Consider the following 20,661-nt stretch of genomic DNA (forward strand, 5'->3'; position numbering starts at 1 on the left):
ATGAGATCGTTTTCCAGTCTCAGAACAATGGAGCCACGTGCTGTCTGAGGGCTTGCAGACCATAACGTGTTACTGTTCTCTGCTGAGGGCAGTGTGCCAACCTGCAGGGGGCCTTGGCTGGCGCCAGAGTGAGGGGCCCCAGCCCTCGGGGATGCCCAGGTCAGCTGGAGGCTGTCCAAGAGGCTGGATAGGTCATGACATTCTGGCTGTGAGACATGGAGAGCTGCTGAGTGTCTCTCCAGCTCTGAATGGTGAGACTGCCCCTTCCTGGGAGGGCTGGAGGGTGAGGAGACCAATGGGTGGGACAAGTCATTCGGGTAAACTCTGGAACCGGTTGGGACTCCTGGGATGCTGAGGAGGGAAGCGGGGCATGTGGGGGCAGGGGGAGGGTCAACGTGAAAGGAGCTTTTGTTCACTCCTTGGCTCATACACTGCCTGGGAAGTGATGGATCAGTGGAGAACACTCAGGCCTGTAGATCCAGAGAGTTGGGAAGTTCCATCTTGCTGGGGCATTGTGGTGTTGATGGCTCTAATGGTGTCTTCAGAATTTTCTTACAGGTCGGGCTTAGAGTTTAGGAGCTGTGATTGAGTTAGAGAGAGGCAATTGTATGGCAACCTTGGTCTCAGAGCTAGTTTGCCCGGGAGCACACTGTTTTCATTTAGGTGGTATGTTTTTTTAAAGAGGCTTTGGTGTATGGGCTGCTGATGGAAATCAGGAGTGTTCTGGGCTCCTCAAGGTCCCCTGGACACCACCACTCGTGTGCTGGTTAAGAACACGGGCTCTAGGACCAGCCAGACCTGGGCTCAACTCTCAGGTGTGACACTTATTAGCTGTGTGACCTTAGATAAGACACATTTCCTTTCTGAGGTTCAGAAAATGGGGATAATGATGCTTGACTGTCTATCGGTAACATGAGTAGCAAATATGACAATGTATGTTAAGTCTTAGCTCAATGTCAGGCACAGAGCAAGCCTCCAATGGTCATTCATTTCAAAGAGAGGCTAGAAGAAATCAGGCCTAGTGTCACCCAAAGAAATAAGGCCACCTGTCTGAATGAAATGGGGTTCATTTCTTTTCTGAGTGGGGCAGCCTCACGCAAGGAGTTGGTGTAATACCTGTGAGGCCACTGGCTAGCTCGGCCCATCCCAAAGGATTACAAATGGCAAATGAACATCAGGCTGGGTCATCCCATTTCATCCTTTCCTGTTCATGGCCTCTGCTCATTCAGAGCAAAGTTCTGTGGGGCCCGGTCGGGGAGTCTTGGCCACAGGGACCTTGGAGGATGGGAGAGACAAGACATAGAAGAAAAACTGAAGGTTGAACTAAGGCACCAGTCCACACATGAGGTTGTTAGACACGTCTGGACCTTTGGAAGAGACTACCCCAAAGGCACCTGAACCTTTGCTTTGTGTCTGGTGCTAGGGAAGTGGGCAGAGGAACAGCAGTAGGCCAAGCTTCACCCCCAGGAACATTGTATAGAGTGACCCCAATTCACTGGAACCTTGCCCCAGGGTCCCAGCTGCTTCACCACAGGTTCTGACAGTTCAGAGAGGGGAAGGGTCTCCCCAGGGATCCATTCCCCTATCTCCACTCAAGGCTAGAGCTTCTTCTCCCTAAGGGTTGCTGGAAGACGCCGAGAACACTGACTGCCGGGTGGCATCTAAGGCCCTCTGTGTTTGCTGCCCTCACAGGTTGACTGGAGACCAGAGCTGCAGCTAAAGGCCTCCTCTTCAGGGTCAAGTCAGGGTCACGGGCCAACAACTTGAGTATCCACAATGGTGAAGACAAGCGCTCTTGGAGCCACACTTAACCTGGATTCCTATCTAGGCTCTGTCACTGGCCATCTACTTAACCTCTCTGAGCCTCAGTTTTCTCATCTGTAAAATAGGGATAATGAATAATAGGCCCATCTCCTGGGGTTGTAAGGATTAAATGAATTGATACATCCAGAGCCATGCCTGGCACACAGTCAGTGCTCTATAAGTGTGGCTGTTGTTATTGCCTTTCATCAAGCACAGAACACATCCTGGGCACTGACCCAACCCATATATTGAGCGGTTTGGGGATCATGGAAAGTTCAGAGTTTCAGAGAGGTACCCCATCTAGCAATCGTCAGACATGTCTCCCCCATTTGGAAGAGACTGTCTGAGAACACATCTGGGTCTTTGCTTCATGTCTGTGGGACGTCAGGACAGAGAGAGAGATAGAGAAACACAGAGACAGAGAGACAGAGACGGAGCCAGCACTCAGCTGGCTGCTCCTCTTAGCATGAAAGCAGGGGAGCAGGTAGGTCCTGGGGTGTGGGTGTGGATGGGTCCCTCTGGCTGGGGAGCTGAACAGCCATGGGAACCCAAGGATGGGTGAGTGGAATTGGGACCCCTTGGAACTGTTTCAGAGGATACGATTTGACTAGAGCCAGCAGAGAGCACTACGGGGCTCTGAACCCTGGCAAACAGAGTGAGGTGTGAATTCTCACTCAGCGGGAGTAGGAGGTGGGGAGAGGGGCAGGGCAGAAAGTGGTTTCCATCAACAACTCCTCTTCCCATCTTTGGTCAGCGTCACAGCCTCTGGGACCTAGAGGCCTGGCACAGGCGAGGGCCCTGGGTAAGGGCCCTGGTGCTGACTTTGGCTGAGGCTGGTCTCGCCCTGAGTCTGGTCTTGCCCGGGAAAGACCGGCTCAGCGTCAGAAGCTGTCAGGGCTCTGGATGGAGGTGAGGTGGGAAGCAGTAAATTTGCATCACCCATAAGTGACCTCATACACACAGGGCTCCTTCCACACTGGCCTGGGGAAGTGGTTCTCTGAAGGGGGCCGAGACACGCATCCTCGAGTGAGACACGTGTGGCCTCTTGCTAGGGTGCAGGCAAGGCAGCGCAGGGCAATGGCAGCACGTGGGACGGGCCCTGGCTTTGTCTTGGCTCTGACAGCAGCTTGCTGGGGGATTTGGGGTAAGGTCTTCCCTCTCTGAACTCAGCTTCCTCCTCTGGGAATGGGTTCCTGGTGGACACCTGGGCATGGATGGGCAGGGGGAGAGTGAAGGTAGGAATCAGAGTCAGAAGATTCACATAAGCAAGTATGGCCAAGGCTTGCCTGGAATGGCTTGTGGGAGCTGAGTTTTCCTGAAACCAAGTGAGGCAGGATTCCCTAAGCCCGCCTTGGCATGACCACCCCCTGTCACCAGGAGAGTGGTGTGGGTAAATCATCCTACTCCTGGCAGGACCCAGGCCTGTCCTCAGACCCTGCATCTCCCCCCGGGCCTGTCTTGTTCATGGCTGTACCCCGACTGTGGCTCAGTGCGTGGCACCCCACAACTGCTCAAAACACACGTGCTGGAAGAAGAAGTGATCAGATGATTGGTACATGTGTTCCCGTGCTCTTTCTTTTCTCAGGTGCCTTTGATGCTGTGTCTCTCTTGGAAAAACTAACCTGGTTCCATGAGCCCTGGACAGTGCCCGGTGGTCCCCAGTGGATGAGGGATGAGGCCAGCGGTCTGTGTACCTGGGGGATGTGCAGGAGCTGAGAGCACGTGCAGAGGGTGCAGCTAGGCTGGGAAGGCGACCATTTGCCTCTGGGACTGTCCAAACTCCAGGTGTGTTTCAGAAACCAGCCCTGGGAGGGATAACATCTCCAGCCTCTGCACTGTCGTCTCTTTCTTTTCTTCCCTATCGTATCATCATTGTCTACACTGAATCATGTCCCAGTGATTGGACCTCACCACCTGGTAGATGGAAACAAGCCTCGGTCCCCGCACCTTGCCCTACCTCCTCAGGATGAGGAAGTGGTACACCAGACACATACTCCAGGAGGGCAGCTCCCATCTCTACCTTCATCTCCTCATCCCTGGATGAGAAGTCACTAGTATGCTGGGGGTAGAGAAAGTACAGGAAGGAAAGAAAAAAAAAAAAACATGGGGGAGGTTAGGGATGTAAAAAAGTTTCCCGGCATGCCTCTGACCCTATAAGGATAGAAGCCTGGTATAAATGAATCATGTCCCTGCCTCTTCTTTGTAGAGAAAGTCTGCGAATTCCTGGAGTACCAGGCATGCCCACACCCACGTGTAAGGAAAAAAGAAAAAGCCAAGAAAATGGTAAAAGCCCTTCTTTGCAATTTTAGATTCACAGATGTGGAGTTTGTAGGACAGGGCCTGGTATATGGTAAGTCCTATATGAGTGTTTATTAAAAGAAAAATAAAACCACCCTCCATGAGAAAGCAAAGCACAGAGGTTTTTGCTGTATGTCCCTGTTTTTAGTCCCTCTGACTAATTAAAGTATTTGTTGATATCCAGTCCACAGTTTCAATCAACTGAGGGAGACTTTCAAAGACTTTGCTATGCCTTTGGCAAAATACCCTTCCGCTGAGGAAAGAACATTCCCCAGACTTGCAGGGACCTGTTGGAGGGAGGCTGAGAGCTCTGCTCTGTGGTTCTCGCACCACCAGTGCCAATCTCCAGCTCAGTCTGAGGGGTGGGGGCCAAGGCTGCTCCCCACAGCCCCCTACATGTTGGCCTCACCCTTCCAGTCAACCCCAGCCAGCTTGAAATTACCATTCCAGCCCCCACGGCCTCCTCCAATGAGCCCAGACCCCTTTCCTGCTGCGTCTCCCAGCCCCAGTGGGGGAAGCTGTGTTGAAAGCTGGGCTTTGTGTCTGGGATCCCAGTAATTCAAGGGCTAGATTAGGACCAAGACATGGCCTGGGGTGGGGGGTGGGCACGGGCTTTTGTACCTCTGCTGGGACCCACGATTTGTGTGAAGCCCTTGCACAAGAGAAGTCAACTCCAAAGGCCCCCTTGTCACCATGACCCAGATAATGGCAGCAGGGGACCCCTCCAAAGCCAAGACATAGTGGTACCTTTACTTGTGGACATGTGCGTTTCTACCCAGGTCTCTTCTCAGATGTGAGAGTCCTAGAGAGGCAGGTGGTACTTGCATCGACAAGGCAGCCTCTGCCAGATGTGGCTACATGAAGGAAGGGTGGTGGATCCTGCTCTCCCATCCGCAAAGGGGCCCGACTCCTCTCTGCCCCTGCAGTTCTGAGAATCCAGCATCTGAGATCAAAGCTGGGATACAGAGTTCCCTCTGGCTTTGGGTGGAGGTAGGAGAATTCTTCCCTCAGTTCCTCCCTGAGGCTAGGGCTTTGTGAGGAGCTGCGAGGGCTGGCTCTGGGCTCCGTCCCCCATTCTGCTGGATCTGGCTCCGTAGCTAACCATCATCCAATGAATAGGTGACTCATGCCCCAGCTATTGCTCCCCACTGTCTGTGCTGAACAAGCATGGGGTAGAAGGTCCGCAAAGACAGGGACAGTGCAGCTTTCTTTCTCTCCTGGAGGGGGACGTGGCTGCTGGGGCTGAGGGCTGGGGGAGAGGAATGAAGGGAAGTCCAAGGGATGAAGAGTCATGAACTCTGTCCTCAGAGGGTGCCCAGGCTAAAGGGGACAAGAGATCTGCTCTCTGGACGGGAAGCCAGGGACAGCAGCAGGTGGACAGGACCCTGGGACTTGGCATGGGGCTGGGGAGGGCCTCCCACAAAGACCTAGGGAAGGGAGATGACCTTATTCTGTCAGTTCAAGTCGAAACTGTTTGCTGAGCCCCATCAGTGTGTGCGGCTGGGCTGAGGGTGCGGCAAGGCGAGCCAGGTGTACTCCCTAACCTGGGGGAGTCTACTGTCTGGGGAAACCTAGAGGGCATGTGCCAAACCATCTCCCATTAAATATGTCCATTCCATCGTCTTCTATGAAAGGCACACATATAGCGCTGGGGGATCCGTGGAGGGAGCTCTAGGCTGGGATCACAGGATTTGCCTAATCCTTGTCCCACGGTCACCTGGACCAATCCTACTCCCTGCCTGGTCTGTGAGGTGCGTCCCTGTGGACAAATGCTGCCCGTGTTCTACGTTCGCACACCTTATGAGGGAGGACAAGGCAGTTGCCCCTGTCCCCCTCTGACACGAAGACCAGCAGGGACAGCTGCTGCAGCTCCTTCAGTCCTGCACTTGCCTCTTGCTGATGAGGAAAATGATGCCTGGAGAAGCTAATTAACGTGTCCTGCCAAGCCTTGGTAACTCTCTCTGTGAGAATGCCTGGCAGAAAAGCTCGGCAAGCTCTGTGTAATCTCTCTCTTCCCGCCACGGTGAAATTCCAGGCTGGGGTGGGACTCTCCCACACTGTAGTGGTGCTGGGGCCTGGTTCCCCAGGGGAGCATCGCCACTATTTGTAGCCATCCGGGTCTGGCATTGTGGGAGGGGCTGCCCTGCCTGCTTGGGGGAGAGTTCCCACAGAGAGAGATGCTTTTCCCCGAGTGAGGAATCCAAATACTCCCAGCCACAGTGACTTGTCCCTGGCATCTGAATCTGAGCTTGGCACACTCCAGCCACTCTCAGGCTGGCCAGAATGCATTCCTGTTCCACCGAGTCCTGCTCCTTCCTGAGAGGAGGAGGAATGGGGAGAAGCAAATGTTCTGGTGTCTTAGGAGGGTGGGGCTTCCCAAGGGCAGTGGAGACTAGACCCAGGATGTGTGTATGTTGGTGTGGGTGGGCAGTGGGGGGACATACCCTGACAGTGACCTTCCATTGGAGAAAGAGGACTCATGCTAGGAGTCCCCAGATCTGTTCTGTCAGGGGCTGAGAGTCTACCCATACGTCTCAGGGCCCCCAAGACACTCACGTCTGTTCTCTGAGAGGCAAGAAAGTGTTAAATTGACAAGCTCAGTAAAATGCATCTTTGAGTATCTCAGGAATCCTTCAGGGAGGGAGGCAACCAAACCTCACTGCCCAAGACCTGTAAGGCCAGCTCTGGCCATTGACCTGTCTGCCTGGATTTGCTCGTCCACTGCTTTCTCACCACAGCCTCTGATGAGCAATCACCTCTCGGCTGGTCTCCAGCATCTCCGAGTCATTTTTCCACAGCAAGGGTGCCTTGTGGCAAGCTGCAGGCCCCGACTAGGGATTCCTAAGCCACGGCTGGGTCCTCACTCCTTTACCCTTGAGGACGTACCTCCTTAGCCTCAAGGTTTCAAACCCACCCTCACCCTACCCCTTCCTCCAGCCCCAGCCCTGGGGTGCCCCCCGGCCCTGCCCACAGCTCTTAATGGCCGAGGCACTGCCTGAGAGTCCTGCTTCTGTTCTGGGGATGAAGAGATGTGAGCCCGCTCAGGTCTGCAGCCAAAAAGACGGGGTGTGATCTAAGACAGACACTTATAAAACCCAACCAGACCACTTGTCCTCCGTCTGGTACCATATAGCCCATCCGGACAAGCTTTGAAGAGGGGTCTTCCTGGGAGGTGGGACATGGGGGCTTTCTAAGACAACTTTAGCAGATTGTTAGGCCAGCTCTCTGGTCGCCCAAACCTGCCCCTTCTAGTCTCTCTGGCAGGACGATCCATAGATTTAGAATTCCTTTTCCATTCTCCAGGCCCTGAAGGAGGGTTCGGGCTGAAGCTCAAGAAAGCCCAGCAATTCCCGTTGCTTGGAACAGGGTGGTTCACTGGTTTAACAGAGCAGCCAACTCTCAACATGTTCCTAATGAGAATAGAAGCTCCTGTAGGTATGTGTTTGTGGTGGCCTTCAGCCTGTACCAACAGATACGATGACTCATTTCTTCCCTAGTGGAATCACTGAGGGCTTGCTGGGACACACCTGGGGTTCTGGGGAGCCGGCAGAGGAACTCCCCATGAAGAGAGACGTGACTGCCAGGCAGAGTCTCAGGACTTCGCAGGGAGGGCTGTTGATTGCACGGGACACCTGGGTTTACTTAAACCCACAGGGTCCTGGCCAGGCCAAAGAGCAAGGGAAAAGTTCAATGCCACAGAAAAGGCTGAATTAGGAGGCGTTGTGGAGGGATGGGTCTGCCCGTGCGGAGAACAAAGTGGGACAGACCTGGGGCTGGGGGTCTCCCACATACTCTGTTTCTGGAGCTTGGGGCTTGGGGAGTCTTTCTGGCCCGACCCTTGCAGGAGAGTCTGCCCAGTGGGCTCTGGGATAACTGCCTCCTCAAGGAAAGGAACTTTTGCAGTGGAGGACCGGAGTCACCTTTCCCCTCTTGCACAGAGCTGAGGTATCAGGCCACACTTGGCTTTCCAAGGGCTGAAATCCCTGAAACAACCTCTCATTAGGAGTAAGCAAAGCAGACCACTGCCAGTGGGGGACTCGCTCTGCCCCCCTAGCCTCCTGTTCATGGACAGTGTACACCATGCTGGGACGCCTGACAACATCCCTGGTCCTGGAAGGATCCTTCAGGACATTGGCCAAATGCCCCGTTGCTTCTTTGGGCTACTCACAGCCCTGGGCTCCCACAGTGAAGAGAGGTTTGCTGCCAAGACATCTGGGCTGCAAGGCAAGTTTATCCCTACCTGAGCAGAGCCTGCCAGGAAGAAAGTGTTTGCACCCCACACCGCTGTGCAGGTGTGCCGGTGAGCTCACAGCTGCCCTTCAGGCATGCCCAGCCCACTTAATCATTCACAGCTCAACAACTCTCTCGCCCAGCCCAGGTCTAGAGGATAAAAGGGTGGCTTGCCGCTCCTGGCTAACAGAGCCACCTTCTGCGTGCTCTCCTGCTCTGTTCTTTCTCTGCAGCACCTCCAGACCGCTAGTGCCCACTACTCTTGCTCCACTAGGAACAAGCCATCATGTCTCGCCAGTCGAGTGTGTCCTTCCGGAGCGGGGGCAACCGTAGCTTCAGCACCGCCTCTGCCATCACCCCGTCTGTCTCCCGCACCAGTTTCACCTCCGTGTCCCGGTCCGGGGGTGGGGGTGGAGGTGGCGGCTTTGGCAGGGTCAGCCTTGGGGGTGCTTACGGCACGGGCGGCTATGGCAGCCGGAGCCTCTACAACCTGGGGGGCTCCAAGAGGATCTCCATCAGCAGTAGCGGCGGTGGCTTCAGGAACCGAGGTTGTGCCACCGGTGCCGGAGGCGGCTATGGCTTTGGAGGTGGAGCCGGGGGTGGATTTGGTTTTGGCGGTGGAGCTGGTGGTGGCTTTGGGCTCGGTGGTGGAGCTGGCTTTGGTGGGGGATATGGGGGCTCTGGCTTCTCCGTCTGCCCCCCTGGAGGCATCCAAGAGGTCACCATCAACCAGAGTCTCCTGACTCCCCTCAACCTGCAAATCGACCCCAACATCCAGCGGGTCAGGACCGAGGAGCGGGAGCAGATCAAGACCCTCAACAACAGGTTCGCCTCCTTCATCGACAAGGTGAGCCATGATTTTTTGTGAAAAACCGCTATGAGTGTGGAATAAGTGCCAAAGAAAGTGGAAAGGGGGCAATTTCCTGACTTTGTGCAAATCTCTTCATAGTTTGCAGTTACGTTTTTCTCTTTGTTTCTGTGTCCTGGATTTGTGGCCTGCTTTCTTAATTAGACTGGCAGCTTGGAAGAGAAGGTCTTAATTCTTCCCCTTCAGAGATAAACACACAAGGGATCCTTGCTTACTGTTGGGCAGAGATATAGTCTGTGCTCCAGGTAACAGGGCTGATCGCACAGAAAGGTGGATGAATTCATTGGGCAGCAGCCCGAGCGCTTTTGCAATCACCCCTACACCAGGCCACTCTCTGCCCAGCCGTGCCCAGTGCTATCTGTGCCCTGGAGAAGTGTCCTGTCTCCCCTAGAAGAGTGAGTTTAGATGCTTCACTCTGGACCCGCCCTCTGGGGCCCAGGTACAAGCACTGCCCATCATGGGAAGGTTTAGGGGGACAGAATGAGATGGGAGGAAAACTGGGAAATTGATCACTGAAACATGAAATCCAAGTTTGTCCATCTTCGAACTCCGTCCCCTCCAGGTGCGGTTCCTGGAGCAGCAGAACAAGGTCCTGGAAACCAAGTGGGCTCTGCTGCAGGAGCAGAGCACCAAGACCGTGAGGCAGAACCTGGAGCCTTTGTTCGAGCAGTACACCAACAATCTCAGGAGACAGCTGGATGGTATCCTGGGGGAGAGAGGCCGCCTGGACTCAGAGCTGAGAAACATGCAGGACTTGGTGGAAGACTTCAAGAACAAGTGAGTTGGGGTGGAATGGAGACAAGGGCGGGTCTTGGCACCAGATGTACTTTATAACCAGACTACTGCTTATGCCTTTCCCAAGGGGTGAAAACATATACCTTCCATGGACACCTAAAGTACTGGAAAAAATCCAGGTCGGTGTTTAGAAAGTTCTAGCTGCAAGCTCAGTCTCTCTGCAAGGCACTTAGCCTCCAGCCAGAGTAACAAACTCAGCACCCTTGGCACCACCTGGTGGAAAAAGCAGTCGTGTAATCCTTACTTTATGGGGCTTTTCTCCCCAATACACTCAAAGTACACAGCATTGGATTTTTGATGGATTCCCCCCAAAGCAGGAACTGATGACATAACCTAGTTTGGTGGCTCAAAGTATTTCTTTAGTCCTTATGAACCAGCAGCTGGGTTGCTAATATTTTGGTTTTTTTCAAAGGCTATGAAAGCTGAAAAAAAAAAAAAGCATTAGAGAAATTGACTAGATGTGGAGTTGTAGAGAAACAGCATAGCTTTTCTACAGGAATGTTCTTGAAGCAACTGAATTATAGCAATAAAAGAATAGTTATCTGCTAGGCAATTATAGAGAAAGCAGTACCCTAATGGGTAAGGACCTTGCCCAAAGACTCATGCTCCCACTGTCCCTCTCTCTCTGCCTATATGATGTGAGAAGCCCCTTTTGGTGGGAAAGCAGGCTCACAGTTGACTTTATGAAGTACAGACCCCAGGCCTCATCCTCTGATAAGCACTTCTCATCCTTTTTATCACCAGGTATGAAGATGAAATCAACAAGCGGACCACCGCCGAGAATGAGTTTGTGATGCTGAAGAAGGTATGTGGGTAGCAGAGAAACTGTTGCCTGTGGTTATGCTCACTTAGGGTATTGTTCATTTAAGTCAGGGCGGAAATGGGGTGCAGTGCCAACTATCCCTGTTTCTCTAGGATGTGGATGCCGCCTACATGAACAAGGTGGAACTAGAGGCCAAAGTCGAGGCACTGATGGACGAGATCAACTTCTTGAAGATGTTCTTTGAGGCAGTAAGAAATGCCCCCTATTTGGGACCCAGAGAGATGGTCACAGGGATTAGGGTCTCCAGGGTTAAGTGACTTTCAGTGGTTTGTAAGCTATGGGCACATTTTTGTCTTTCCTACTCCTTTAGTACTATTCACATTACTTAATAAAGCCAATTCTTTTTTTTAAGTCAAATTTAAAGCAAAAGAACTCTTCATAATCATTTTGCAGAGTGAGATTTAGAATGAGTTATTAGAGCCCCAGGTATACCTTTCCCAGCCACCTGCCCTTTCTGGAGTATCATTCTGTCTTTGTTTACTCCCAGCATGACAGACCACACAACTAGATTCTTTATTTTTTCTTTCTTTCTTTTTTAACATCTTTATTGGAGCATAATTGCTTTACATTGTTGAGTTAGTTGCTGCTGTATAACAAAGTAAATCAGCTATACGTGTACATATATCCCCATATCCCATCCCTCTTGTGGTCTCCCTCCCACCCTCCCTATCCCACCCCTCTAGGTGGTCACAAAGCACTGAGCTGATCTCCCTGTGCTATGCGGCTGCTTCCCACTAGTTGTCTATTTTACATTTGGTAGTGTATATATGTCCATGCCACTCTCTCACTTCGTCCCAGCTTACCCTTCCCCCTCCCCGTGTCCTCAAGTCCATTCTCTACGTCTGCATCTTTATTCCTTTCCTGCCCCTATGTTCTTCAGAACCATTTTTTTTAGATTCCATACATATGTGTTAGCATACCATATTTGTTTTTCTCTTTCTGACTTACTTCACTCTGTATGACAGTCTCTAAGTCCATCCACCTCACTACAAATAACTCAATTTTGTTTAAAATAAGTTATGACCTAAGAAGATTCAAGTCTGAGAGGTTACACGGTAGGGGTTTCTTGATGTTCAGAGTTGTTAAATTAAACAAAAATAGATTTAGTAGTGATTTGGATTATTTATTAACTGACCTAAGTTTTTTACGTAGGTGGTTATTCTTATTTTTCTCAAGTCGACATAGTACAATGAGTAGAAGATTAGAATGGACCTGTTATTAAATAACATGGACTCACACGACTGACTTGAAATCTCCCTGCAGGAGCTGTCCCAGATACAGACGCACATCTCAGACACGTCTGTGGTCCTGTCCATGGACAACAACCGCTGCCTGGACCTGGACAGCATCATCGCCGAGGTCAAGGCCCAGTACGAGGAGATCGCCAACCGCAGCCGCACAGAAGCCGAGTCCTGGTACCAGACCAAGGTGGGTGCTGTGGCGAATGTGCAAGTGTGTCCTGAGCGAGGGATGGACACGTGTCTAGGATTCCAGGCCGTGACCAAATGCTAAGGATGTGGCTCCTGAGATTGGCTGAGGCCTACTGGGAGGAGTTATGGGAACAGTCATGCATGCATTTGCCACATAAATTCAAGAACATTAAAGAGAATCTCACTGAGTTTCACACCAGTGTCTCTAGAAAAGCAAAGGCAAAAGCAAGTTATTGAAGACCAGCCCCGGGCACCCAGTAACTACACCACTTGCCACCTCTTGGTAGCTCCCACCTGTGAACCTGGGAAAGTGTTTCCATCCTCATATAAATGGACTCTTTCCTCTTTTCTGGTGGCATCAGTACGAGGAGCTGCAGCTGACTGCGGGCCGGCATGGCGACGATCTCCGCAACACCAAGCAAGAGATCTCCGAGATGAACAGGATGATCCAGAGGATGAGATCCGATATTGACAACGTCAAGAAGCAGGTAGGGAAAGAAGGCAGAGAAGGAGCCTGAGCTTTGAAAGGGAGACCTATTTTGTCTTATTTTATGTTTTCTAAGTATACACACACATACACACACAGAGCTGGAGCAAGTACCAGCATTTCAGTATTCCACCATCCACCATGAGACCAGGACAAATGTGCTGGTTTCTCTCTGGTCTCTCAGAAAGGGACACTTGAGGCCCAGCTCAGCCTCTAAAGTGTCCCTACTCTTCCTTCCTTCCTCTCTAGTGTTCCAACCTGCAGAACGCCGTCGCCGATGCAGAGCAGCGTGGGGAGCTGGCCCTCAAGGACGCCAGGAACAAGCTGTCCGGGCTGGAGGACGCCCTGCAGAAGGCCAAGCAGGACATGGCACGGCTACTGAAGGACTACCAGGAGCTCATGAACACCAAGCTGGCCCTGGACGTGGAGATCGCCACCTACAGGAAGCTGCTGGAGGGCGAGGAGTGCAGGTGCGTGACACGGCCGACATCACGAGCACACGATGGCCTCACATTTGATAAAATGGAGCTGCTTCTTCACTGCAGGGTGTCAAACACACACACAGGTGGCCACTCTCTTGTGCATGATGCTTATCCATCATTAATCAATGATCCAATCCAATCCAATCTGACACCTGGGCATACAGCTGACCTACACAATGTGACCTCAACTCACTTTCTGACCCTATTCCCACCACCAGTATTCTTGAATGCTGCCTCTCCTTCAAACAACCAAGCAACCCAGCAAATGTCTTCCCCATTCTTCAAGTGCTTCTTCCTTCAGGAAGCCTTTCATGATTACTCCATCTGAGTTAAATTCACCTGCCTTTGGATTCTCAAACTACTTGGGTTTTCTTCAATCTTCTGACACTGCCCACCACCTACGTCCTGTCTGAAGTATTTCTGTCCGGGCCAAGTCTTCTCACAGAATGTAAGCTCCTACAAGGCAAAAACTGCTTCCTACATATTCACAGTTCCCACAGCCTCTTCCTCACATTTTCCATATAATGGGTAGAGGACAGTGTGAATTATAAGCTTCCTTTGATAACCTGTTTCTAGATCAAGACCTCTTCCTTGGGAAGTCCCTCCAGAGAACTGTCTCTTTCTCTAATTTAAGCAGTTTTTCTGGCATGCGATCTCCTTGCTCAGAAAACAAGTTCTAAACATGACTATGGGAGTTATCCATACAGACTAATGCTGTCTTTGGGGGGAGTTTTTAACTCTTATTTCAATTTTTCCCCTTTCAGACTGAGTGAAGGAATTGGACCAGTCAACATCTGTAAGTAACCTTGAACAGACATTAACAATGATGACAATATGGGGTACTTGATGCCAACTCAGAATCCTGCTATTTCTAGATACCAGACACTCCCATCCCCAAAATGGTTATTTAATACACTTAGTGAGAAGCAGGTGGTGGAGGAGAAAGAACACAGTTTGAGACAGGAAGCAACGGGGCTCATTTCTTATCTCCTAAAGAGCAGGCCCTGTATCTTACCTGTCTTGGACCCTGTTCCCCTGCCTTGCCCTGACCCCCATCCGCTGGTGACTTAGCACTGTCCCTTGCCTACTGTGTTCACCAGCTTTCTGTTAGAGATCTTCACTAAATGACTTAGCTCATCTGCTACTCTGTAAAAGGGGCCAAGTACAGTGCCGACACCAGCAGGATCAAATAAGTTAGATGCCTAGGCTCTAATCTGGCCGACTGGTCTCACCAGGTTCTCCCTCCTTTCTCCACAGCTTTTGTCACGAACACCGTCTCCTCTGCCTACGGCGGTGGCGGCAGCTTTGGCAGCGGCCTTGGCGGTGGTCTTGGCAGCGGCCTTGGCGGAGGCAGCAGCGGCTTCTACTCCAGCAGCAGCGGGGGCGCCGGCCTAGGCAGTGGGCTCGGTGTGGGGGGCTCCAGCTTCAGTGCGGGCAGTGGCCGAAGCCTGGGCTTTGGCAGTGGCGGGGGCAGCAGCTCCAATGTCAAGTTTGTCTCCACCACCTCCTCCTCCCGGAAGAGCTTCAAGAGCTAAGAGCCTGCAGCAGGTCACTGTCTCCCAAGTGCAGAAGCCAGCCATGGCAACAGCCTCTTCTAGGTGGTGGTCCCAGCCAAGTTTTCTCTTTTTCTGGAGTCTAGTCGACCAAGTCTATCGCAGACCCACATTCTTTGGTTCATGAAAAGCCCAACCTCCAGTCTCTAGCCTTCTGTGTCCTGATTCTATGCTCTGCTTGCAGTTAGCCTTTGGATCTCTACAGCCTGGTCCTGGGTGACAGAAGAATCCAATGTTTTCCAGTATCAAAACCATCAAAACAGAGTCCCTACCCCAATCCCATCTGGCCTATCTCCAGAGTGTGTTCAATAAAATGCTTTTATAATATAAGCTGTTGGGAAGAATTGTTTTTTCAAGATCTACAACCAACCTAGAGAACCCCTGCGGGTCCATCTGTCCAGGTGTGATTTGTTCCTTTGATGATTCACAGGGAGACAGAATGGCCTTGGAGGGAAAGTAGTCCTCGTGGGTGGTCTAGAGACTCCAGGAGGCATGAGAGGTGGATGCTAAATCCTCTAGAATGAAGGAGTCTCTAGAGGGCGTGAAGGGTAGGGTTCTTTGTTTCCCAGTTTGGACAGATTATAGAGCTGTTTGTTGGAGGGGGGCCCCAGTGAAGGTGGGCCAACTTGCAAGTAACGACATAATGCGCTTAAGTCAAATTTGTAAATAGGAATATGTTGCCTCGAAATCCCACAAAGGCCTAAAAGATATTGGGCCTGTTCTAATAATGTGGGTGCTGAGAGTGTCAATAGCTTATAGTTTCTTAACAGAGTCAGGGATGAAGTAGCCCTCGGATTAGCAAATAATTTCAAGAATTTAATGGAGGTGACCGGAACTTGCACTATGTGTTGGACAATGGCCCATCCTCTTTTTCTGAACTTCTTTGTGAGTCTTTGTTGGTCCTGAATGGGTATGTTTAATGAATCTTTTTGAAGAGGGACTTATCAATGCAATATCATGCCTATGCTCCTGGGGAAAGTCAGATGCATTTAAGATCTTTCCTGCAAAGACTGTGTGTGATGGCAGGGCTGTTGAGGTACCTCACCAGCGTCTGGGTAGAGGTGGATTGTGCCCCTTCCGAGGTGAAAGCAAACTGTGATGGAGAGGCTGTTGCAATGGCTACTGAACAGAACATTATTAGCCAAATCCACAAGAGCAAAATATTTACCAGTTGCTGATTGAACAGAGTCACCGATTTCAATCATATTGGATAGTGAGCCTTAACGGGAGTGACCATGGCATTAGGGTTGTGGTAATCCACTGCCAGGCACCTTTATTCTTTCCAAGTTTAAAAGTAGGCCAAATTGAGTTGTTGAATGGAGAAACAGTGGACATAATCACCCCTTCTCTAAATATATTCCCTTTAATGGGTTTGACCTTTGAAGGCCCTGTTTTCATTTACATTGGGACATATTAACAATTTTAACTGGAGGAAGGTCCATGGAGTCCCATTGTGACAAGCCAATTTGTTAGTGTCAAGGATTTAATTTAATTTTAGTTTTGTTACTCACTGGATCAGTGTCCATGACCACTGTGAGATATACTGGCGGGGGGGGGGGGCAATGAATAGTATGCTCATGTGAAATTTAGGCAAGTCAGTAGTTCTGCTAATTAAGGTAAGGCATACTTGTTTGTTTTCTCTTTTGTGTTCAGTAACTCCCTCAAGATTACAGGGGGTACCTTGTTTAAATTTAGTGAGATCCCCAGTATAATATGAGCTCCAGTATGGATTAAGGCCATGAAGATTTGCCAATTGGTGTATTTCAGCAGACATTAAAGTTAATTCAGAACCTATGCAGTAGAGGTGCAAAGCCAATCCACACCCCTTTATATTTTTTTTATGTATAAATTCTTTCAGTAAATTTTGGATTTTCAATTGCATCGAATTGTGTTTAAGTTTCTTTTGTTTCCTCCCCGTTTCCAGGTTTCTTTCTTTTCTTGCTGCCTCACTCTGGTTCTCTCTCTCTATTTCTTCTTCCTTCCTCCCTTCTTTCCTTCCTTCCTTCCTTCCTTCCTTCCTCCCTCCCTCCCTCCCATCTTTCCTCCCTTCCTGCCTCCCTCCTCTCCTTCCTTCCTCCCTCCCTCCCTCTCCCATGCCCCCTCTCTTTTCTAGGATTACTAGAATTACTTATGAGAGAGGAATTCTTGCTACTCTGCTCATATGTATAAATTTCTTCCTCCAGAAGGCCTCAAATCAGTATCATCAGGGTTTAGGGCCTCCCCCACAGAAATAGTTGAATTAACTCCTTAGTTGTGCCACAAGGGTGCCCTATGTGTCTTCCCCTATAACCCTGAAGAAGAGGATCTCTTTTTGGCAACAGAGGCATAGGCAGCAGCAGCAGAAAAGCATTTTGTAGGGTTCTCATACACTATCCGCCTTTAAGAGTGTGACCTCAGTATGCTACAGAATGACTGCTTTTCCTCTCAATGAGTGATCACCCGATAGGACCATATATTGCACAGGTTGTAGTCTTTCCCCTGAGAACTTCATAGAATGGGAGCCAACACCTGCTTAAGACACACACCAATCTTCACAGGGTAACAGTCATTCCCTTGATCTTGGCGTTGGTCATTATGGAGGAATCAAGAAACACAATTCAATACGAGACACACAGATAAGTCTGCGCCAAAACACATGACACTTTAAGGAGGGCTCCAATCCCATAACTGTCTCCAAATGACAATGATTGAAACTTCTGACATAGATCAGTTAAGTCTGTAACAGAGGCCTTGGTAGAACTCAATAAATGTGGCACAAAGCAGTACAGCTCAAGTGCAAGCTTGACAGCAGGCAGCAACACAACTCAAAGAGCTCACTAGCCAGAAAGCAGCGGCTCAAAGTGCATATTGCCATGCTGAAAGCTAAAACAAGAAAAGAAAGATCCCTGTGGTAGCAGTCATCATCCAGACATCCTGCTCACAAAACCAATTATTGTGAACACCCTCACTCAAAATGTGGTTCCACTATTGAGACTGATGACTCCACACACACACACCAAGATGGTATGAAAATGATATTATTCACATAACAGAGCTCTCTGGAAAGAGTAGGGGAGGCCTCCCACGCTGGTCCACATATGGTTTGAAAGAGACTGGAGTGGATTTATTACGGTGGTTAGGGGTTGGGCCAGGCCAAGGATTCCCGCACATGGTCTGAAGTTCCCACTAGTCATGAATGGGGCGGGGATCACCCAGGCTTTCTAATCAGATGGGGAAGGAAGAGGGGTGGGGATTAGAAGCTGTCAACTGTCAAGCATCATTACAGTAAGAGTGCTTTAACATCCAAAAAGTTCAATCACATAATACGCAAATTTACAGAATAAAAAGAGAGGAGTCAAATGGTCACCTCTCCCTCCAAATAGACAGGAAATATTATACTTAATAGTGAATGATAAAAACTTTCCATTGAGATCAGAAAGAAAAGAAAAACCATATCACCACAATTATTCAAAATTATACTGGAGCTTTAGCCAGTGCAAGTCAAGACAAAAAAATAAATATCTTTCTTTTTTCACACACACACACACACACACACACACACACACACACACACACTGTATTTTATTTTTACAAGAGATAAACTGACACCAAGCACTGTAAATGGATGACCACAACAAAAGCAACAATGAGTGCAATTACCAAACACGAAGCACACTCATACTATGTCATAATATTGACATTCAGTCCAGTAATCCTCCACTGTAACAGCTCCTTTACTTTGCAGTGAAAATTGATTTGTATATTTTTTGCTTCTGAGTCCTTGTGGGATTTTTTTTTATTCAAACAGAAAGTCACAAAAACTATAATCATCCTCATCAGTTCACTCAGTCCCATGTAATTAATTTTTTTATCTTGATTTTTGTTAGCACTTTTATGAATTCATCAGTTTTCCATTAGAGTTCTGAAATGCTTATTCATTCAGTTCAGCAGTAAAGTCAGTTACCAGAAACCTGTACTCATCAGAGTCTTTTCCATAAATTCCTTGAAGATGAAACCCTTTTATAGAAACATTTTTGCAAAAGCATCAGAGTACACCCAGAACTGTCTGTAAATGACAAAAGACTTAAAAATGACCATGGTTAAATATTTGATGAAAGTTCATAATAATGCAATTGACAAGGAAATTTAGTTATTTCTGAGATATACATTTTAAAGTAATAACTAGAATTATGACATAACATTACACCAGAACGTATAAGATTTTTAGAAATTTCATGTAATGTCTGAAACATTTATATTAACATATTTCCATACAAATAACCCAAAGAAAGATTAATATTAGTTGGGTTTTTTTGTTTGTTTGTTGTTTATACTGCAGGTTCTTATTAGTCATCAATTTTATACACATCAGTGTATACATGTCAATCCCAATCGCCAAGTTCAGCACACCGCCATCCCCACCCCACTGTGGTTTTCCCCCCTTGGTATCCATACGTTTGTTCTCTATATCTGTGTCTCAACTTCTGCCCTGCAAACCGGTTCATCTGTACCATTTTTCTAGGTTCCACATACATGCGTTAATATATGATATTTGTTTTTTCTCTTTCTGACTTACTTCACTCTGTATGACAGTCCCTAGATCCATCCACATCTCAACAATGACTCAATTTCGTTCCTTTTTATGGCTGAGTAATATTCCATTGTATATATGTACCACATCTTCTTTATCCATTCGTCTGTCAATGGGCATTTAGGTTGCTTCCATGACCTGGCTACTGTAAATAGTGCTGCAATGAACATTTGGGTGCACGTGTCTTTTTGAATTATGGTTTTCTCTGGGTATATGCCCAGTAGTGGGATTGCTGGATCATATGGTAATTCTATTTTTAGTTTTTTAAGGAACCTCCATACTGTTCTCCATAGTGGCTGTATCAATTTACATTACTACCAAGAGTGCAAGAGGGTTCCCTTTTCTCCACACCCTCTCCAGCATTTGTTGTTTGTAGATTTTCTGAAGGAAATAAATATCTTAAGGATTAGAAAAAAAGAAAGAAAACCACAATTACTCACGTATGACATGATTCTGTATGTAGAAAATCAAAAGTCTCCTAACTATTAGAACTAATAAGTGAATTTATTAAGGTCACTAGAAAATAAATATAAAAATTAATTGTATTTCTATATACCTACAAGAAACAATTAGAAAATGAAATTTAAAAGATACCATTTTCAGTAGCATCAAAAATATCTGATATCTAGGAATAAACGTAGTCAAAGATATGCAATACTTATACACAGAAAACTACAAAAGTTTATTGAAAATGTAAAGAAACTTAATAAACAGGTATGTATATACTATCTTCATGGATTGGAAAACAATAATGTAGATATGTCAATTTCTTCCAATTGAACTATGGATTCAAAGCAATTTCAATCAAATTTCATTTGGTATTTTATGAAAATTTATAAACCTATTCTAAAATTTGTATGGAAATGAAAAAGATCTAAAATAATCAAAACAATCCTGAAAAAGAACAAAATTCTTATAGTTCCAGATACTGAGAATTATTAGAAAGATATAGTAATTAAGAGATTGCAATATTGAGGAAATGACTGAAAAATGGACCAATGGAACTATATACAGAAACTGGAAACAAACCACACGTAGACTCACTAGATTTACAACAACGGGGCCCTTGAAGTGCAATAGGGAAAGGATGGCTTTGCACAATAAATGATGCAAGATCAGTTAACTCTCCATATGGGAAAAAATGTATCGAGTCCTAATTCAAAACATTCACAAATATCAGTTTCAGCTGTATGATAGTTCTATATGTGAAAGGTAAAATAATGTATTTAGAAGAAAATAGAATATATCATTATGACCTGAGGATAGGCAAAATATCTTAAACATCATAAAAAAAAACTGCTTCCCTTAAAAAACAATAAACT

At 48.2% G+C, this 20,661-nt stretch overlaps 1 protein-coding gene across 1 annotated transcript; it reads left to right on the forward strand.

Moving 5' to 3' along the window:
- Positions 1-8,502: 8,502 nt before the first annotated feature.
- Positions 8,503-15,099, forward strand: LOC132529532 (keratin, type II cytoskeletal 5). The gene is made up of 9 exons (XM_060166149.1): positions 8,503-9,178; positions 9,762-9,976; positions 10,739-10,799; positions 10,910-11,005; positions 12,081-12,245; positions 12,610-12,735; positions 12,984-13,204; positions 13,981-14,012; positions 14,474-15,099. The coding sequence occupies exons 1-9, from the start codon at positions 8,618-8,620 to the stop codon at positions 14,749-14,751; spliced, it is 1,755 nt and encodes a 584-aa protein (XP_060022132.1). The 5' UTR covers positions 8,503-8,617; the 3' UTR covers positions 14,752-15,099.
- The last annotated feature ends 5,562 nt before the right edge of the window (positions 15,100-20,661 follow it).

Source organism: Lagenorhynchus albirostris, chromosome 11 (assembly GCF_949774975.1).
Source record: "Lagenorhynchus albirostris chromosome 11, mLagAlb1.1, whole genome shotgun sequence".
Lineage (NCBI taxonomy): Eukaryota > Metazoa > Chordata > Mammalia > Artiodactyla > Delphinidae > Lagenorhynchus > Lagenorhynchus albirostris.